At 40.9% G+C, this 15,754-nt stretch overlaps 1 protein-coding gene across 2 annotated transcripts in view; it reads right to left on the bottom strand.

The window, feature by feature from the left end:
* Positions 1-1,912: 1,912 nt before the first annotated feature.
* Positions 1,913-15,754, bottom strand: part of LOC134360302 (uncharacterized) — a 40,947-nt gene continuing 27,105 nt past the window's right edge. For both annotated transcript variants that reach the window (XM_063074511.1, XM_063074510.1), the window contains 2 exons: positions 14,990-15,088; positions 1,913-6,109 (listed from right to left, as the gene is read on the bottom strand). In XM_063074511.1, coding sequence (XP_062930581.1) covers positions 6,087-6,109; positions 14,990-15,088 — 122 coding nt within the window. In that variant the 3' untranslated portion in view covers positions 1,913-6,086. The remainder of the gene's footprint in view (positions 6,110-14,989; positions 15,089-15,754) is intronic.

Here is a 15,754-nt window from a genome sequence, read left to right on the forward strand (position 1 = left end):
ATTATCAATCACCCCTCGTAGCATGGATAGGGGCTTGGTTAACTAATAGAAAGCAGAGATTTGGTGTACATGGGTGTTACTCTGGTTGGCAGTCAGTGGTGAGTGGCGTGCTGCAGGGGTCAGTGCTGGGCCCACAACTGTTCACAGTATACATTAACGATCTGGAAGGGGGGACCAAGTGTATTGTATCTCTGTTTCCTGGTGATATTAAATTTAGTGGAAAAGCAAATTGTGCCGAAGATATGGAGAATCTGCAGAGAGATATAGATAGGTTAAGTGAGTGGGCAAGGGTCTGACAGATGGAATACAATGTTGGTAAATGTGTGGTCATCTACTTTGGAAGGAAAAATGGAAGAGCAGATTATTATTTAAATGGTAAAAATTTGCAGAATGCTGCTGTACAGAGGGACTGGGGAGTGCTTGTGCATGAATCACAAAAGGTTGGTTTGCAGGTTCAGCAGGCTATCAAGAAGGCAAATGGAATGTTGGCCTTCATTGCTAGAGGAATTGAATTTAAGAGCAGGGAGGTTATGTTGCAACTGTACAGGGTCCTGGTGAGGCCGCATCTGGAGTACTGCGTGCAGTTCTGGTCTCCTTACTTGAGGAAGGATACTGGCTTCGGAGGCGGTGCAGAGGAGGTTCACCAGATTGATTCCAGAGATGAAGGATTTAGAATATGAGGAGAGATTGAATTACCTGGGACTGTACTAGATGGAATTCAGAAGAATGAGAGGAGATTTTATAGAAACATATAAAATTATGAAAGGGATAGATAAGATAGAAGCAGGAAAGCTGTTTCCACTTATAGGTGAGACTAGAGCTAGGTGACATAGCCTCAAGATTCGGGGGAGTGTTTCATGACAGAGATGAGGAGGAACTGCTTTTCCTGGAGAGTAGTGAATCTGTGGAATTCTCTGCCCAATGAAGCAGTAGAGGCTACCTCAGTAAATATATTTAAGACAGGGTTGGATAGATTTTTGCATACTAGGGGAATTAAGGGTTATGGGGAAAAGCAGGTAGGTGGAGATGAGTCCATGGTCAGATCAGCCATGATCTTATTGAATGGTGGAGCAGGTTCAACAGGCCAGATGGCCCACTCCTGCTCCTATTTCTTATGTTCCCCAATCTCATATTTGGTCTGAGCAACATCTGAACCACTTGACCATGTCTGCATGCTTTTCTGCATTGAGTTGCTGCCACATGATTGGCTGATTAGATATTGGCATTAATGAGAAGGTGTACAGGTGTACTTAGTAAAATGGCCATTGAGTCTGTTGCTTCTCCTGGCAACGTTTTCCCCACTTCTCAATGACCACAGTTGTTCTGCTGCAAATGATGATTCATTGATGCCCAGCTGATAACTCTGAGTCCAGCCTTGAATGCAGCCCAGAGCCACAAATACTGATACCAGCATTGTGGTTGGAATCTGCCACTGACCCGAAAAAGGCAGCTGGTCGCTCTGCCTTGACAGGAGCATAACGCTCTGGCATAAACAGGGCAAAGGACAACAGAGCAGATCAATGATGGGGATTTATGTTGCCCTCTGCTGACCATAACAGTACATGCCTGCTGACCACAAGTGAGACCACTGAAGTTGTTTTTTATCCTCTGAATTTACCAAATTAATGCACTGCGAGGTTTTCACATTTTTGTTGCCACAGTCACTGAGAGACCTGAATTATCGGACACAAGAGGCAACTTACAGGAGAATGTATCTTCTCATTTTGCCAAAGCTTTCTCTATTGTGTGCAGCTGAATGACAATAAAATCAATTTGAACTTTGGAGAAATTGCAGAGTATGATTAGAAATATTAGTGATTGCCAGGATTTGATTGACAAAGTATCACTTGACAGAAATCAATATAGTTAACCTTTATTTATTATCACCAATAAAAGTCAATCAAATGAAAATCAGAACTATTAAAATAACAACCTAAAGAATATAGGCAAACGTGCAAATCCCCAATTGCATTTTGAGTAACAAAAACGTTCCCCTCCACAATCAGGTTTCGGAACGGACAATGAACCAACCTATGAACACTACCTCACTATGTTTTTTGCTCTTTTTGCACCACTTATTTAATTTTATATATATTTCTTATTACAATTTATAATTTTTTATGCCTTGTACAAAACAACAAATTTCATGACATCTATCAGTAATATTAAACCAGAAGTCTGATTCTGAAAAATTTATGTGAAGTAAAGAAGGTGATCTACCAGCCCTTCATCAGCTTCTGGCAATCACCATTCTAGCCTCAATAGCTTAATAAATTGCACACTATAAATGTCATCAAAATAGTTAGAAATAAAGGTTTTATATTATTGGGTGGAGTCACCTTAATCAGGTGAATGCATAAGGAAAGTTCTACTTACAAAACACATCAAGACAAAACAAGTTTTACAAAAGGACATTTTGCAACCCCCTCCACCAACCCCACCCCATCCCATCTTTCCAGGACTATCCAACTTCTGAAATAGCTGACCAGGTCAATAGATTCCTAGATATCCTCTGCATGTAAAGCTATCCTTCTTCCGGTCTTTAATCACTGCTTTACCCACAGTGTGCGCATCTTGTTCTGCAATGTGCCAGGAGATTTGATTGTTGAGAAACTTCTCTGGTAAGTAATTCACTCCAATATAACATCCAAAAGCAATTCTTTCCACAAGTGACAGAGGCAAAGTTGGAATTCTGTCCCCGAAACTCTTTGTTGAGGCAAGGTCAACAGAAAGTTCCAAAACTGTGATTGTTACATTTTAAAGATTAAAGACAAATTATTGGAGTTAATATTTTAACCTTAAGTGGAGAGCAGAACAGCTTTGCTGAGCAGTATCATTTCATCCTGTTCCTGCATTCTTTCCTCCTTCATGGAACTTGTTCAGTGGCTGGCTGTTTCCCTAGGTTGAGTTATGTGTTCAATTCAGCCAATGGTGGGTTCAGCAGCAGAAATATGAATTGTTAACAGCACCGTTGCCACTACTGTGCCCACCAGTGTATGGACTGTAAAAATTTGTCAGTGGTTCGAGATCTTAGGTGCCAAATGCTAACGGCAAGAGGTAATGAACAGAAAAAAAAAAGAAAATCTGAAGATGCTGGAAATCAAAGTAATACACACAAAATGTTGAAGGAACTCAGCAAGCCAGGTAACGCATATGGAAAAGATTAAACATCTGACATTTCCGGTCAAGACCCTTCATCCTGTCCTGATGAAGGGTAGAAACATTGAGTCTTTACTCTTTTCCATTGATAGTGTCTAGCCTGTAGGTAACGAACAGAATTTCTCACCCAAAATATTCTGTCATGAAATCTGGAATCTGTTCTCTGAATGGGTAAAGCAGCAAAAGATATTAACTAACAGTAAAATGGAAACAAACAATCACTATATTAAATGACAACATTCTGCATAAAGTCAATTTCAGCAGATCTCAGTGAAGATTTTTTACATGCGTCTGCAAAACTACTGGACTTACTTTATATATCAGTACAGCTGTAAACCATTGATAAGACAGCTGTTGAATCAGATTCTTTGGTCTTGCTGTTATAATGGGACTGCAACTCAATTTGTAGCAAATAGGTGCTTAAGTTACAAGAGTCAATATGGAAACTAGAGCAACTGCACAGTCTACTGTATTTATGAAATACCTTTAATCCAATACATATTTGACTAAAATAAATCTTTCATATGCACAGAATGTCTACATTTGGAGATACAACATTAATGGTTCAATATAAAAGAGTAGCTGAAATGAAATATCCTATTAAAGGAACAATGGTGTGCAGAATATGTATATATCAGTTCTTTAACATCTGTATTCCTGCCAATTTCTGATATTAGCATCAGTAAAATACATTTGCAACTCTTCACATACATATTTATTGCAAAGGTGATGGCAAAATTCCATTTTGATGCTACCTTAAATGAAAGGTGATCACTATGGTAACATCCCAGGCAGTTCTACATGCCTCACTCTATCTTGACGACACATCCTTCTCAAGGGTAATAGGTGGGCCGTTGCAAATAGTGTCACAAAGACAGAAAGAGAATAGTAAATGAATTGTATGGAGTCTAATACCATTGGTATAATACTGATATAAAACTGTACATTTGTGAATGACCAGTCTGGAAAGCTTCAGAGGGATTTTCTACTTAAACATTTATATGAATGTCATGCAAAGATAAATAAATCTGGACTATCATAACGACTGAGCTAAGCTCCTGCCATTTGTGGCTGGAGACAAAGTTGAGATTTTTCCTCTATAGTTTAAAAAATATATACAACTTTTGTAACAAAACATTCGTTTGTTAAACTAGAGTTTAATGGCAAATACCTAATCCCTTGAAATCTAATATGTGCATACATGAGGGGGGTACCATTAGCATGAGTTGATCAGTGTAAAGGGTGTTTTTCCTAGAAGGTATGCACCTTTTGCACCCCCCCCCCCCGCCGACTGTCTAGTAATAAGAAAAAAAGCAAGGTTGTGATGAGAGTCTGTGTAATTCACCCAAGTAATACTTTGGAATTCTGAGGAATCCTTTGCCATAGGCAGCTGTGGCAGTTTAGTCTTTATGTATATTTAAGGCAGAGGTTGATAGATTCTTGATTGGTCAGGACATGAAGGGATACGGGGAGAAGGCAGGAGATTAGGGCTGAGAGGAAAATTGGATGAGCCATGATGTAATGGCAGGGCAGACTCAGTGGGCCAAATGGCCTTTTTCTGCTCCTGTATCTTATGGTAACCCTGAAAACATATGGCAAAGCTTATGAAAATGAACATGACAACAGGTTTACATAACTATAAATAAAACTGTGGAACGTATGAGTAGTAATCTGCTTCATTTTGCTGGGTACCATCATCTTGCTATTGAACTCTGAATAATGATCTGGAGCTAACCTAAAATATAAATGTAAAACCAGAATTAACTCCAATCTTCATCCTTATGAGTGTTCAGGGTTACTAGAGCTCTTTAATAAACAGAATGGCTCTGCCAATATTTATATTGCTTCAACGAGCTTTACTTTTCTGGGCCAAAGAAAATGGATGTCTATTTCTTAACCATAAAATGATAAAATACAATGAGAGGTCTTTCAGGTCATCATACCTCCCAAAATAATACTCGGGAAACATTAATTGGTGTATTGAAGTGAAAGTTTTTGTTTGGCCTGCATCACAGTGGAAGTCCTTGCATCATCCACAAAATTTAAGAAATAGGTTTAAACTGGTCCTAGTCACTTTGCAAATTTATTTATTTATTGAGATACAGCACGGAAATGGCCTTTCTGGCCCTTTGAGCCGTGCTGCCCTGCAGTCCCCCAATTAAAACCTACCCTAATTATGGGACAATTTACAATGATCAATTAACCTGCTAACCAGTACGTCTTTGAACTGTGGGAGGAAACCCACGCGGTCACAGGGTGAACGTACAAACTCCTTACAGGCAGCGGCAGGAATTGAACATGGGTTACCTGTACTGTGTAAAGAGTGGTGCCAACCACTACACTACCCTGCCAACCCTGTTGATTTGGAGTGCTGGGGACAATGGATTGATTTCTTTAAATAATCTCCTTCATTTAGCATGATTTATATCTATAATTGCAAGTGGAGTGCGATACCTTGATATCTCTTTACAGCTGGTAACTTTGCACAGAAACAGCAGGAAACAAATGGCGATCAGATCTTAATTTCTCCTTTAATATCTGCATCAATTCAAAATCTGAAACTGCAGCCTTACTCATCTGAAAAGTTAATCAAACTTGTCCAGTTTGTCAGTCTTCAGTCCTGCAGGATTCGCTCCCATTGTATTGTATTCTGTGAGTCACTCTCCAGTCATGATTGATACTTGGACTGGATTTCACTTCCATTTCAATCAGGCTCCAAGTAGGATACAAAGTAGCAGACTGACCCATCAGTGACGAAAGAGAGATTTATCAGAGGCCAGTGCACTACTCTAAATTAACCTGTATTGTTTGTCAATAACAATGAAGCATTGTTATGATGGTTGTGTAGAATTTCCTGGATGAAACTGTTCTGTAATTGAAGATAACAAAGCCGAATTTTGTTGGCGGATGGATACACATCACATAACTTATGTAGCATTGAATCTGTGGGCTGAAAGAGATCTTTTTTAAGAAAATATTTTTGCAAAGACATAATTGATACACAAGCCATAACTACCAATTTCAGGATTATTTTAAGGCTGGAATTCATTATAAAAATAATCAAAAAGATTATTTACAATTCTGAATGTTTAAGACTCAAGTTTGCAAAACATGAGGTTTTTGTAATGAGTATTTATAATACTGATACGGGCTGGGTTTTTTTTACATGAATATTGCTGTAACTTTAGGGCAACAAACAAATATAGTTAGGTCCAGATAAAAGTTTCAACCCAAAACTGCAACTGTCCATTTCTCTCCACGGATGCTGCCTGAATTGTTGAGTTCCTTCAGCATTTTGTTTGTTGCCCTAAATATTAGCGTCGGCCATCTCTTGTGACTCCATGCTGTAAATTTAGGTTAACAATTAAATTGGCAAGGCTGGACAACAGAAGATGTATATAATCTAAGGCTAGTGAGGTCAATGCTTGGTCCAGAGGACCAAAATTAGTAAGAGTGTTAAAAGTTCTGTGGAGAAGGCAGGACAAAGCGTTGAAAGCTCAAAATTTTTGTCATTCAACAATACACATGTATACAACTAAACAAAACAGTGTAAGAAAGTGTATGGGCATGCACTTTGGTAGAAGAAATGAAAGGGTTGACTATTTTCTAAATGGAGAGAAAATACAAAAAAAAACGGAGGCACAAGGGGACTTGGGAGTCCTTGTGCAAGATTCCCTAAAGGTTAATTTGCAGATTTAGTCTGTGATGAGAAAGGCAAATGCAATGTTAGCATTCATTTCAAGAGGACTAGAATATAAAAGCAAGGATGTAATACTGAGATTTTATAAAGCACTGGTGAGGCCTCTGCCTGGAGTATTGTGAGCTCTTTTGGGCCCATCAGTTTTGAAACTGGAGAAGGTTCAAAGAAGGTTCGTGAAAATGATTCCAAGATTGAATGGCTTATCATATGAAGAGCATTTGATGGCTCTGGTCCTGTATTCACTAGAACTTAGAAGAATGGGGGGTGACTTCATTGAAACCTATCTAATGGTGAAAGACCTTGATAGAGTGGATGTGGAGAGGATGTCTCCTGTGGTGGGAGAGTCTAAGACCAGAGGTCACAGCCTTAGACTAGAGGGGCGTCCTTTTAGAACAGAGATGAGGAGGAATTTCTTTAGCCAGAGAGTGGTGAATCTGTGGAATTCTTTGCTACAAGCAGCTCTGGAGGCCAAGTCTTAATGAATATTTAAGGCAGGGATAGATAGACTCTTGATTGATCAGGGCATGAAGGGATACAGGGAGAAGGCAGGAGATTGTGGCTGAGAAGAAAATTGGATCAGCCAGGATGAAATGGCAGGGCAGACTCAATGGGCCAAATGGCCTAATTCTGTGCCTATATCTTATGGTCTTATAGAAACATCGTTTCTCTGAAGGGGCAAAACACAGTACATATGGTCACACACTGCACATGTAGTTATGAATCAGCACATACAGTCACAAGATAATATTAGCTCAAGTCCCTAAGTGACATGGCCTGAAGGTTCACATGTTGACACAAAGTGCAAGGAGTATGTTTATGTAAGACAGTATAATGTTACTGTCAGTGGTTTAATAAAACAAGCAGTCATATAAATATGTGAAACAGTAGCAATAAGAGATGAAAATATGACCATTGCAGGTCGGGAATGTGTCTGTGAGTTGGGGGGTTGGGGGTGGACATAGCAGGGCATTCAGTCAGCATCAGCCATGATTGAATGATAGAGAAACCCTGATGGGCCAAATGGTCTCATTCTGCTCCTATGTCTAATGCTCTTATGGAAACTTTCTGAGCTTCACAGTGGCAAGGTAGAAATGGAAGGTGGAGAACCTGAGAGAGTTATTTAAAGTGATAAGTGACAGGGAATGTGCATATACCAACATCCACTGAATGTGCCCTTCATTACATTGTGTAGGAATCTCATGGGCCCACAAGAAAGCTGGAGAATCACCTGAACTACATTGAAAACTACAACTACATTTAATCCCAATATCAAAGGGTAACCTTGTAAAGAGATTTTAAACACCTCTTCACCTGGTAAAGATCTAACACACATTTTAAGTGGTTGGCAGATTTGCATGAGAAACGGTGAAACCCAAATTCTAGAGGGATTATTTTTACAAGAATTTTTGGAGCACAGAGCACGGGAGTATTAGACTATGAATCTCTTTAATACCCAAACAAAATGAAATTGATAAGCAACAATAAAAATACATTCTGGCAGTGGGGGAGGTGGGGGGGGTGGGGGAAGAGTGGAGGGATTGAGTCCCAGAGGTTCACAGGACATTAATGGAAGTAGGTTTTAAGATTCCACTTTCTTAAACCCACATTTTATGGAAATTAGCATCAATGAAGTACATTTTTCCAGGACAATGTGAGAGATTAATACCTGGATTAAGTAGGTTTTGTTCTTCAGATTACTTTTCAGTGGAAGTATTTATACTTAATTTTTTTTTAATCGTCCGGAGTGTACTATTTTGCATGCGTTTAAGTGCATACTCCAGGCCAAAACACTCTTGGTGCATTGAGAAAGAGAAGAACCTACTATTGCAAGCATTTCCTTAGCTGCGCCTGCTAAACTTGCCACAAGTTCCTATTCATAGTTTAAACATCCCATCTGAAGAATCCAACAGTGACACACCCTGTAGTGCAGGAAGTGGAGCAGCCTTTGTGGAATTCTTACAGCGGGGAACATTACATAACAAGGTCTAAACAATGAATGCAAAAATAAACAATCTTTTAGCTTGCTTACTATGTAATAATAATAAAGGTGTCCTTTTTAGGACTTATTTTCCTCTTGGATCTCCAACTTTTTACCAAGGAGCCTGCATGGCACCAGATGTCCTGGGTCACATGGGCTACAAGTCTTTTTGTGTCCATTGTTAATGGGGCGTTGGGAGCTGCATATGGCAGCTGGAACTCAAATAGTGCAGATGAGTGGTAGGTTTTCCTGCAGCCAAAGAGAACCAGCACCTCAGCTCAACCAAAATCAGAAGTCAGCATCAGCAGATTTATTTGATTAGCAGAATCATAAATCAGAATCAGAATCAGGTTTATTATCACCGGCACGCGTCATGAAATTTGTTAACTTGGCATCAGCAGTTCAATGTGTTACGAGAATACACATAAAATTAAGATGTTTGCTGGCCTGGGCTAGCATCAGTGGCATCAGCAGTTGGTCTGCCACCTGCCCTCAGGGGAAGGAGAGATAAGGAACAATGGAGCAGCGTCTGGAGATGTGTAATGAAGGGATGTGGGAGAGAGAGCTGTCTGGAGCGGCTCCCCTCTTTGAACCTTGAACTGTTTGAAGTGATGGACAGGCGATACCCCAGCAGGGGGATAAAAAGGGACAGGTTCGCTAAGACAGGACACACACACGCCACCCGAGGTGACGAGACCCTGGAAGCGGTACGCTTCTCACGAGTGGGTGAGAAGTATCAGACAACGGCCAGGGTGGAAAGGTACGATCAGCGGGAACCCGGTGTGTGTCCGCCCTTGCCTGGGTGCCGGGTTCACTGCAGAGGATCGACCGCATCTGGAGGAGGGGTCACAGTCGGTGACCTCAGGTGACATCACCAAGGACCCGCCCAAATGCTGTTTGTGAGCCATCTCGCTGGTCTGTGAGTGAAGCTGTGCTGAATGATGAGTTGTTCCTATTCTATGCCTCTCTTCCCCCACCTTGTCCACCGCCATGGCAACGATTACTGCGAACTGAACTACTAACTGGACTGAACTTTGAGTCATTTTGAAATTGGTCATTTACCCCTAGACAACGATAGAGCTTGATTGATGCTGTTATCTTAATGCTGTGCACATGTGTGTTTATCATCACTGAACTGTTGCATTTATTATCCTTTCGATTAATGTGTTGCTTGTTTCTTTAATAAAACTTTCTTAGTTCTAGTACTCCAGACTCCAACTGAGTGATCCATTTCTGCTGGTTTGGCAACCCAGTTACGGGGTACGTAACAAATGCAATGCATAATATAGAAGAAAAAAAAATAAATCAATCAATCAATTACAGTATATGTATATTGAATAGATTAAAAATCGTGCAAAAACCAGAAATTATATATATTTAAAAAGTGAAGTGGTGTTCAAGGGTTCAATGTCCATTTAGGAATTGGATGGCAGAGGGGAAGAAGCTGTTCCTGAATCACTGATTGTGTGCCTTCAGGCTTCTGTACCTCCTACCTGATGGTAAAAGGGCATGCCCTGGGTGCTGGAGGTCCTTAATAATGGACGCTGCCTTCCTGAGACACTGCTCCTTGAACATGTCCTGAGTACTTTGTAGGCTAGTACCCAAGATGGAGCTGACTAAATTTACAACCCTCTGCAGCTTCTTTCGGTCCTGCACAGTAGCTCCCCCCCCCCCCCACCACCATACCAGACAGTGATGCAGCCTGTCAGAATGCTCTTAGGATAGGAAGATGCACTTTTAATAAATTTATACCATTATTACGAGATGGGTGTTTTACTTTCACAGTGGCAAGGTAGAAACAGAAGGCGGAGAACATGAGAGAGTTATTTAAAGTGGTAAGTGACAGGGAATGTGCATATACCAACATCCACTGAATGTGCCCTTCATTACATTATTGTAGAAGTCAAAGCCAAAGTTGAAGCACAGGAGAGGGCATACAAGGAAGCAAAAACTAGTGGGAAGACAGAGGATTGGGAAGTTTTTGAAACCTTACAAAAGGAAACTAAGAAGGTCATTAAGAGGGAAAAGATTAACTATGAAAGGAAGCTAGCAAATAATATCAAAGAGGATACTAAAAGCTTTTTCAAGTATATAAAGAGTAAAAGACAGGTGAGAGTAGATATAGGACCGATAGAAAACGATGCTGGAGAAATTGTAATGGGAGATAAGGAGATGGAAGAGGAACTGAACGAGTATTTTGCATCAGTCTTTACTGAGGAAGACATCAGCAGTATACCGGACATTCAAGGGTGGCAGGGAAGAGAAGTGTGCGCAGTCACAATTACGACAGAAAGTACTCAGGAAGCTGAATAGTCTAAAGGTAGATAAATCTCCTGAACCAGATGGAATGCACCCGCATGTTCTGAAGGAAGTAGCTGTGGAGATTGCGGAGGCATTAGCGATGATCTTTCAAAAGTCTAAACACGAGGAATTCTGCAGATGCTGGAAATTCAAGCAACACACATCAAAGTTGCTGGTGAACGCAGCAGGCCAGGCAGCATCTCTAGGAAGAGGTACAGTCGACATTTCGGGCTGAGAACCTTTGTCAGGACTAACTGAAGGAAGAGCTAGTAAGAGATTTGAAAGTGGGAGGGGAGGGGGAGATCCAAAATGATAGGAGAAGACAGGAGGGGGAGGGATGGAGCCAAGAACTGGACAGGTGATTGGCAAAAGGGATATGAGAGGATCATGGGACAGGAGGCCCAGGGAGAAGGAAAAGGGGGGGGGAAACCCAGAGGATGGGCAAGGGGTGTAGTCAGAGGGACAGAGGGAGAAAAAGGAGAGAGAGAGAGAAAGAATGTGTGTATATAAATAAATAACGGATGGGGTATGAGGGGGAGGTGGGGCATTAGCGGAAGTTCGAGAAGTCAATGTTCATGCCATAAGGTTGGAGACTACCCAGACGGAATATAAGGTGTTGTTTCTCCAACCTGAGTGTGGCTTCATTCTACAGTAGAGGAGGCCATGGATAGACATATTAGAATGAGAATGGGATGTGGAATTAAAATGTGTGGCCACTGGGAGACCTTTCAAAAGTTGATAGATTCTGGCATGGTTCCGGGCAACTGGAAGACTGCAAATGTCACTCCGCTATTTAAGAAGGGGGCAAGGAAGCAAAAAGGAAATTATAGACCTGTTAGCTTGACATCAGTGGTTGGGAAGTTGTTGGAGTCAATTGCCAAGGATGAGGTTACAGAGTACCTGGAGGCATATGTTAAGATAGGCAAAACTCAGCATGGATTCCTTAGAGGAAAATTCTGCCTGACAAACTTATTACAATTTTTTGAGGAAATTATCAGTAGGCTAGACAAGGGAGATGCAGTGGATGTTGTATATTTGGATTTTCAGAAGGCCTTTGACAAGGTGCCACACATGAGGCTATTTAACAAGATAAGAGCCCATGGAATTACGGGAAAGTTACATATGTGGATAGAGCATTGGCTGATTGGCAGGAAACAGAGAGTGGGAATAAAGGGATCCTATTCTGGTTGGCTGCCAGTTACCAATGGTGTTCCACAGGGGTCCGTGTTGGGGCCGCTTCTTTTTACATTGTACATCAATGATTTGGATTATGGACTAGGTGGCTTTGTGGCTAAGTTTGCTGACGATACAAAGATAGGTGGAGGGCCGGTAGTGCTGAGGAAACGGAGAGTCTGCAGAGAGACTTGGATAGATTGGAAGAATGGTCAAAGAAGTGGCAAATGAAATACAATGTTGGAAAGTGTATGGTTATGCACTTTGGCAGAAGAAATAAATGGGCAGACTATTATTTAAATGGGGAAAGAATTCAAAGTTCTGAGATGCAACGGGACTTGGGAGTCCTCATACAGGATACCCTTAAGGTTAACCTCCAGGTTGAGTTGGTGGTGAAGAAGGCGAATGCAATGTTGGCATTCATTTCTAGAGGAATAGAGTAAGGAGCAGGGATGTGATGTTGAGGCTCTATAAGGCGCTGGTGAGACCTCACTTGGAGAACTGTGGGCAGTTTTGGTCTTCTTATTTAAGAAAGGATGTGCTGACGATGGAGAGGGTACAGAGAAGATTCACTAGAATGATTCCAGGAATGAGAGGGTTAACATATGAGCAACGTTTGTCTGCTCGGACTGTATTCCTTGGAGTTTAGAAGAATGAGGGGAGACCTCATAGAAACATTTCGAATGTTGAAAGGCATGGACAGAGTGGATGTGGCAAAGTTGTTTCCCATGATGGGGGAGTCTAGTACAAGAGGGCATGACTTAAGGATTGAAGAGCGCCCATTCAGAACAGAAATGCGAAGAAATTTTTTCTGTCAGAGGGTGGAGAATCTATGGAATTTGTTGCCATGGGCAGCAGTGGAGGCCAAGTCATTGGGTGTATTTAAGACAGGGATTGATAGGTATCTGAGTAGCCAGGGCATTAAAGGTTATGGTGAGAAGGCAGGGGAGTGGGACTAAATGGGAGAATGGATCAGCTCATGATAAAATGGCGGAGCAGACTCGATGGGCCGAATGGCCGGCTTCTGCTCCTTTGTCTTATGGTCTTTATTTGGTGAAGTTTATTTAATATTGCTTGTGGTAAATGCAAGAGATTCTGAAGATGCTGGAAGTCCAGAGTAACATACACACAGAATGCTGGTAGAACTCAGCAGGTCAGGTAGCACCTATGGAAAGGCACACAGAGCCATCATTTTGGGCCGAGACCCCTCATCAGGACTGCTTGGGGTATTAGTTTTATGGAATAAGGGCTGGAGCACTCAATCCACCAAATTAACACTCACCAGTAAGAGTCTCTATGATAGGTCATTCATCTGTGACCCAGAATAATTCCAACAATCCAAGCATCAAGTTAAATGAACTCAACACAGCTGCATCGAAACAAAATACTTACTTTTAGCCTCTAAAAATTATTTTTCCTCTTTTCTTTCATGAAAATAGGCTGGTTTGACTAGAATTTTTTTAAGTTAAGGTATTGAGCAGCTATAGGGCTGGACCGTGCTCATCTCTAGCTGCTGGTTCCAAGGTAAACCATCAGCACTGACCTCCTTGCAGCTCAGCTAGTCTCACATTGAAAAGGGGAAGCCAGGCGTCAAAGTCTGACCTACCTTACCTTCTGCTCTCTTGGTGGGCTCACCACTGGTGTACCAAGCTGAGGGACTAGATACACTTAATACCCAGCCCGTGCACACCTATGGTGAAAGAAATGTGACCCAGTTCACACAAATGAGAGTTCAAACCTTGTGTTAAAAACACAAGGGCAGATAAGTGGCTGAACTATTTTTCTTTATGATGAAGGTATTATTTTTACTTAATTTACTTTCTGAAATTAAGGATTCTTTTCATTAAACTTATTATTTGTATTTACTTAAGCCAATTTGTATAGCTTTTAAGTGCCTGATTATTAAAATCCTTGCTATCAATGAGTCCTCTCCATCCTGTAGGCCAACTCTCGGGATCAGAGGGTTCAGCCACTCCTCTGTATCCAGATCAGGTTAATGCAGGTGCTATGGCAGTGAGCCAGATACGTAAAACACAGCCAGTTAAACATTTCAGGGACCTACAAACTCTTTTTAACTCATACTTCATGAAAAGAAAGTGCCTTCTCTCGGTGGGGGGGGGTGCGCGGGGTGGTGCTGCAAACATAAGAGAGCAAAGTTCTGGAAGAATCTGAGTGCCAAGAGATTAGCTTGCGAAGCTGGACATTCTGAAGAGTAATATTATCTATAAAAAATTGCAAAAAAGATTGATATTATGACCAAATCCATTTATGACAACTCCCTCAACCACCAGGCTCTTTAACCAAGGGGGACAACTTCACTCACTGTATCATTGGAATGTTCCCACAACCTACGGGCTCACTTTCAACAACTCTCCATCTTATGTTCTCAATATTTATTGCTTATTTTTTTTGTATTATTTATTTCTTTTTATATCTGCACAATTTGTTGTCTTTTGCAAATTGGTTGAACACTCGAGTTGGTGCAGTCTTTCATTGATTCTATTATGGTTATTATTCTATGATGGATTTATTGAGTATGCTGGCAGGAGAATGAAACTCAGGTTTGTAAATGGTGATGTCTATGTACTTGTATAATAAATCTACTTTGAACTTTGATCAGATGGATACAAAATTAAAAGCAATGGAAATTAGTGAACGTTTTGTTTCTAATTACGTACCTTTAGTCACACTGTAATAACAAATCAACCCCACAATCAGAATGACCACCAGAATGGCTGCTATACAGACACCCATCACCGCCGGCTGGAAACTGAAATCTGGAAAGTAGAAACCACACAGATAGTTGTTTGTTGTTTGCTCTTAGAGAAGGGTTATTGAATACCTGCAAGTCTGAGATAGAGGTTTGACCTATAGTGGAACTAAGACAGAAAATTGGAAGTGTAGCCAAACTCAGAGCAGCTATCGCCTTGTTAGGTTGTGCAGCAGGGCCAAGGTGCTCCTAGTGCTCCAGAATTTTATGTTATGTACCCATTCCACAAACACCATTAAATGTACTAAGTTGCACATTTTGTTTTTATAGCTTTGAAAATGCATGTTGTAGCAATTAGCACATGAACCCTTCAAATATTTACGGTCATTACGGTCAATTTCTTTGACTGATTTCTTAAGAAGTCGATGATACAGGTTAATTAACAAGGAGGTAGCTTTCTCATGAAAGGCCATTGACCTGAAATGTTAACTGTCTTCATAGATCTTGCTTAATCTGTTGGGTATAAAATTCAGATAATTGTCAAAATTTTCCAGTTGCTGAGAAGTGTGCGGTGAATAAAGGAATATTAAGCAGGACAAGACTAAACAAGTATAAGGTTCTGTCTTTCTACAACGCACACTGCTATACAGCCAGGTGGTTTAACTTCTCCTGTGGGGAAAGTTTTAAAAGCAATTATCAAGGAAAGTGTAGTCACTTGGATAAGTGATTAAAG

Source organism: Mobula hypostoma, chromosome 22 (assembly GCF_963921235.1).
Source record: "Mobula hypostoma chromosome 22, sMobHyp1.1, whole genome shotgun sequence".
NCBI lineage: Eukaryota > Metazoa > Chordata > Chondrichthyes > Myliobatiformes > Myliobatidae > Mobula > Mobula hypostoma.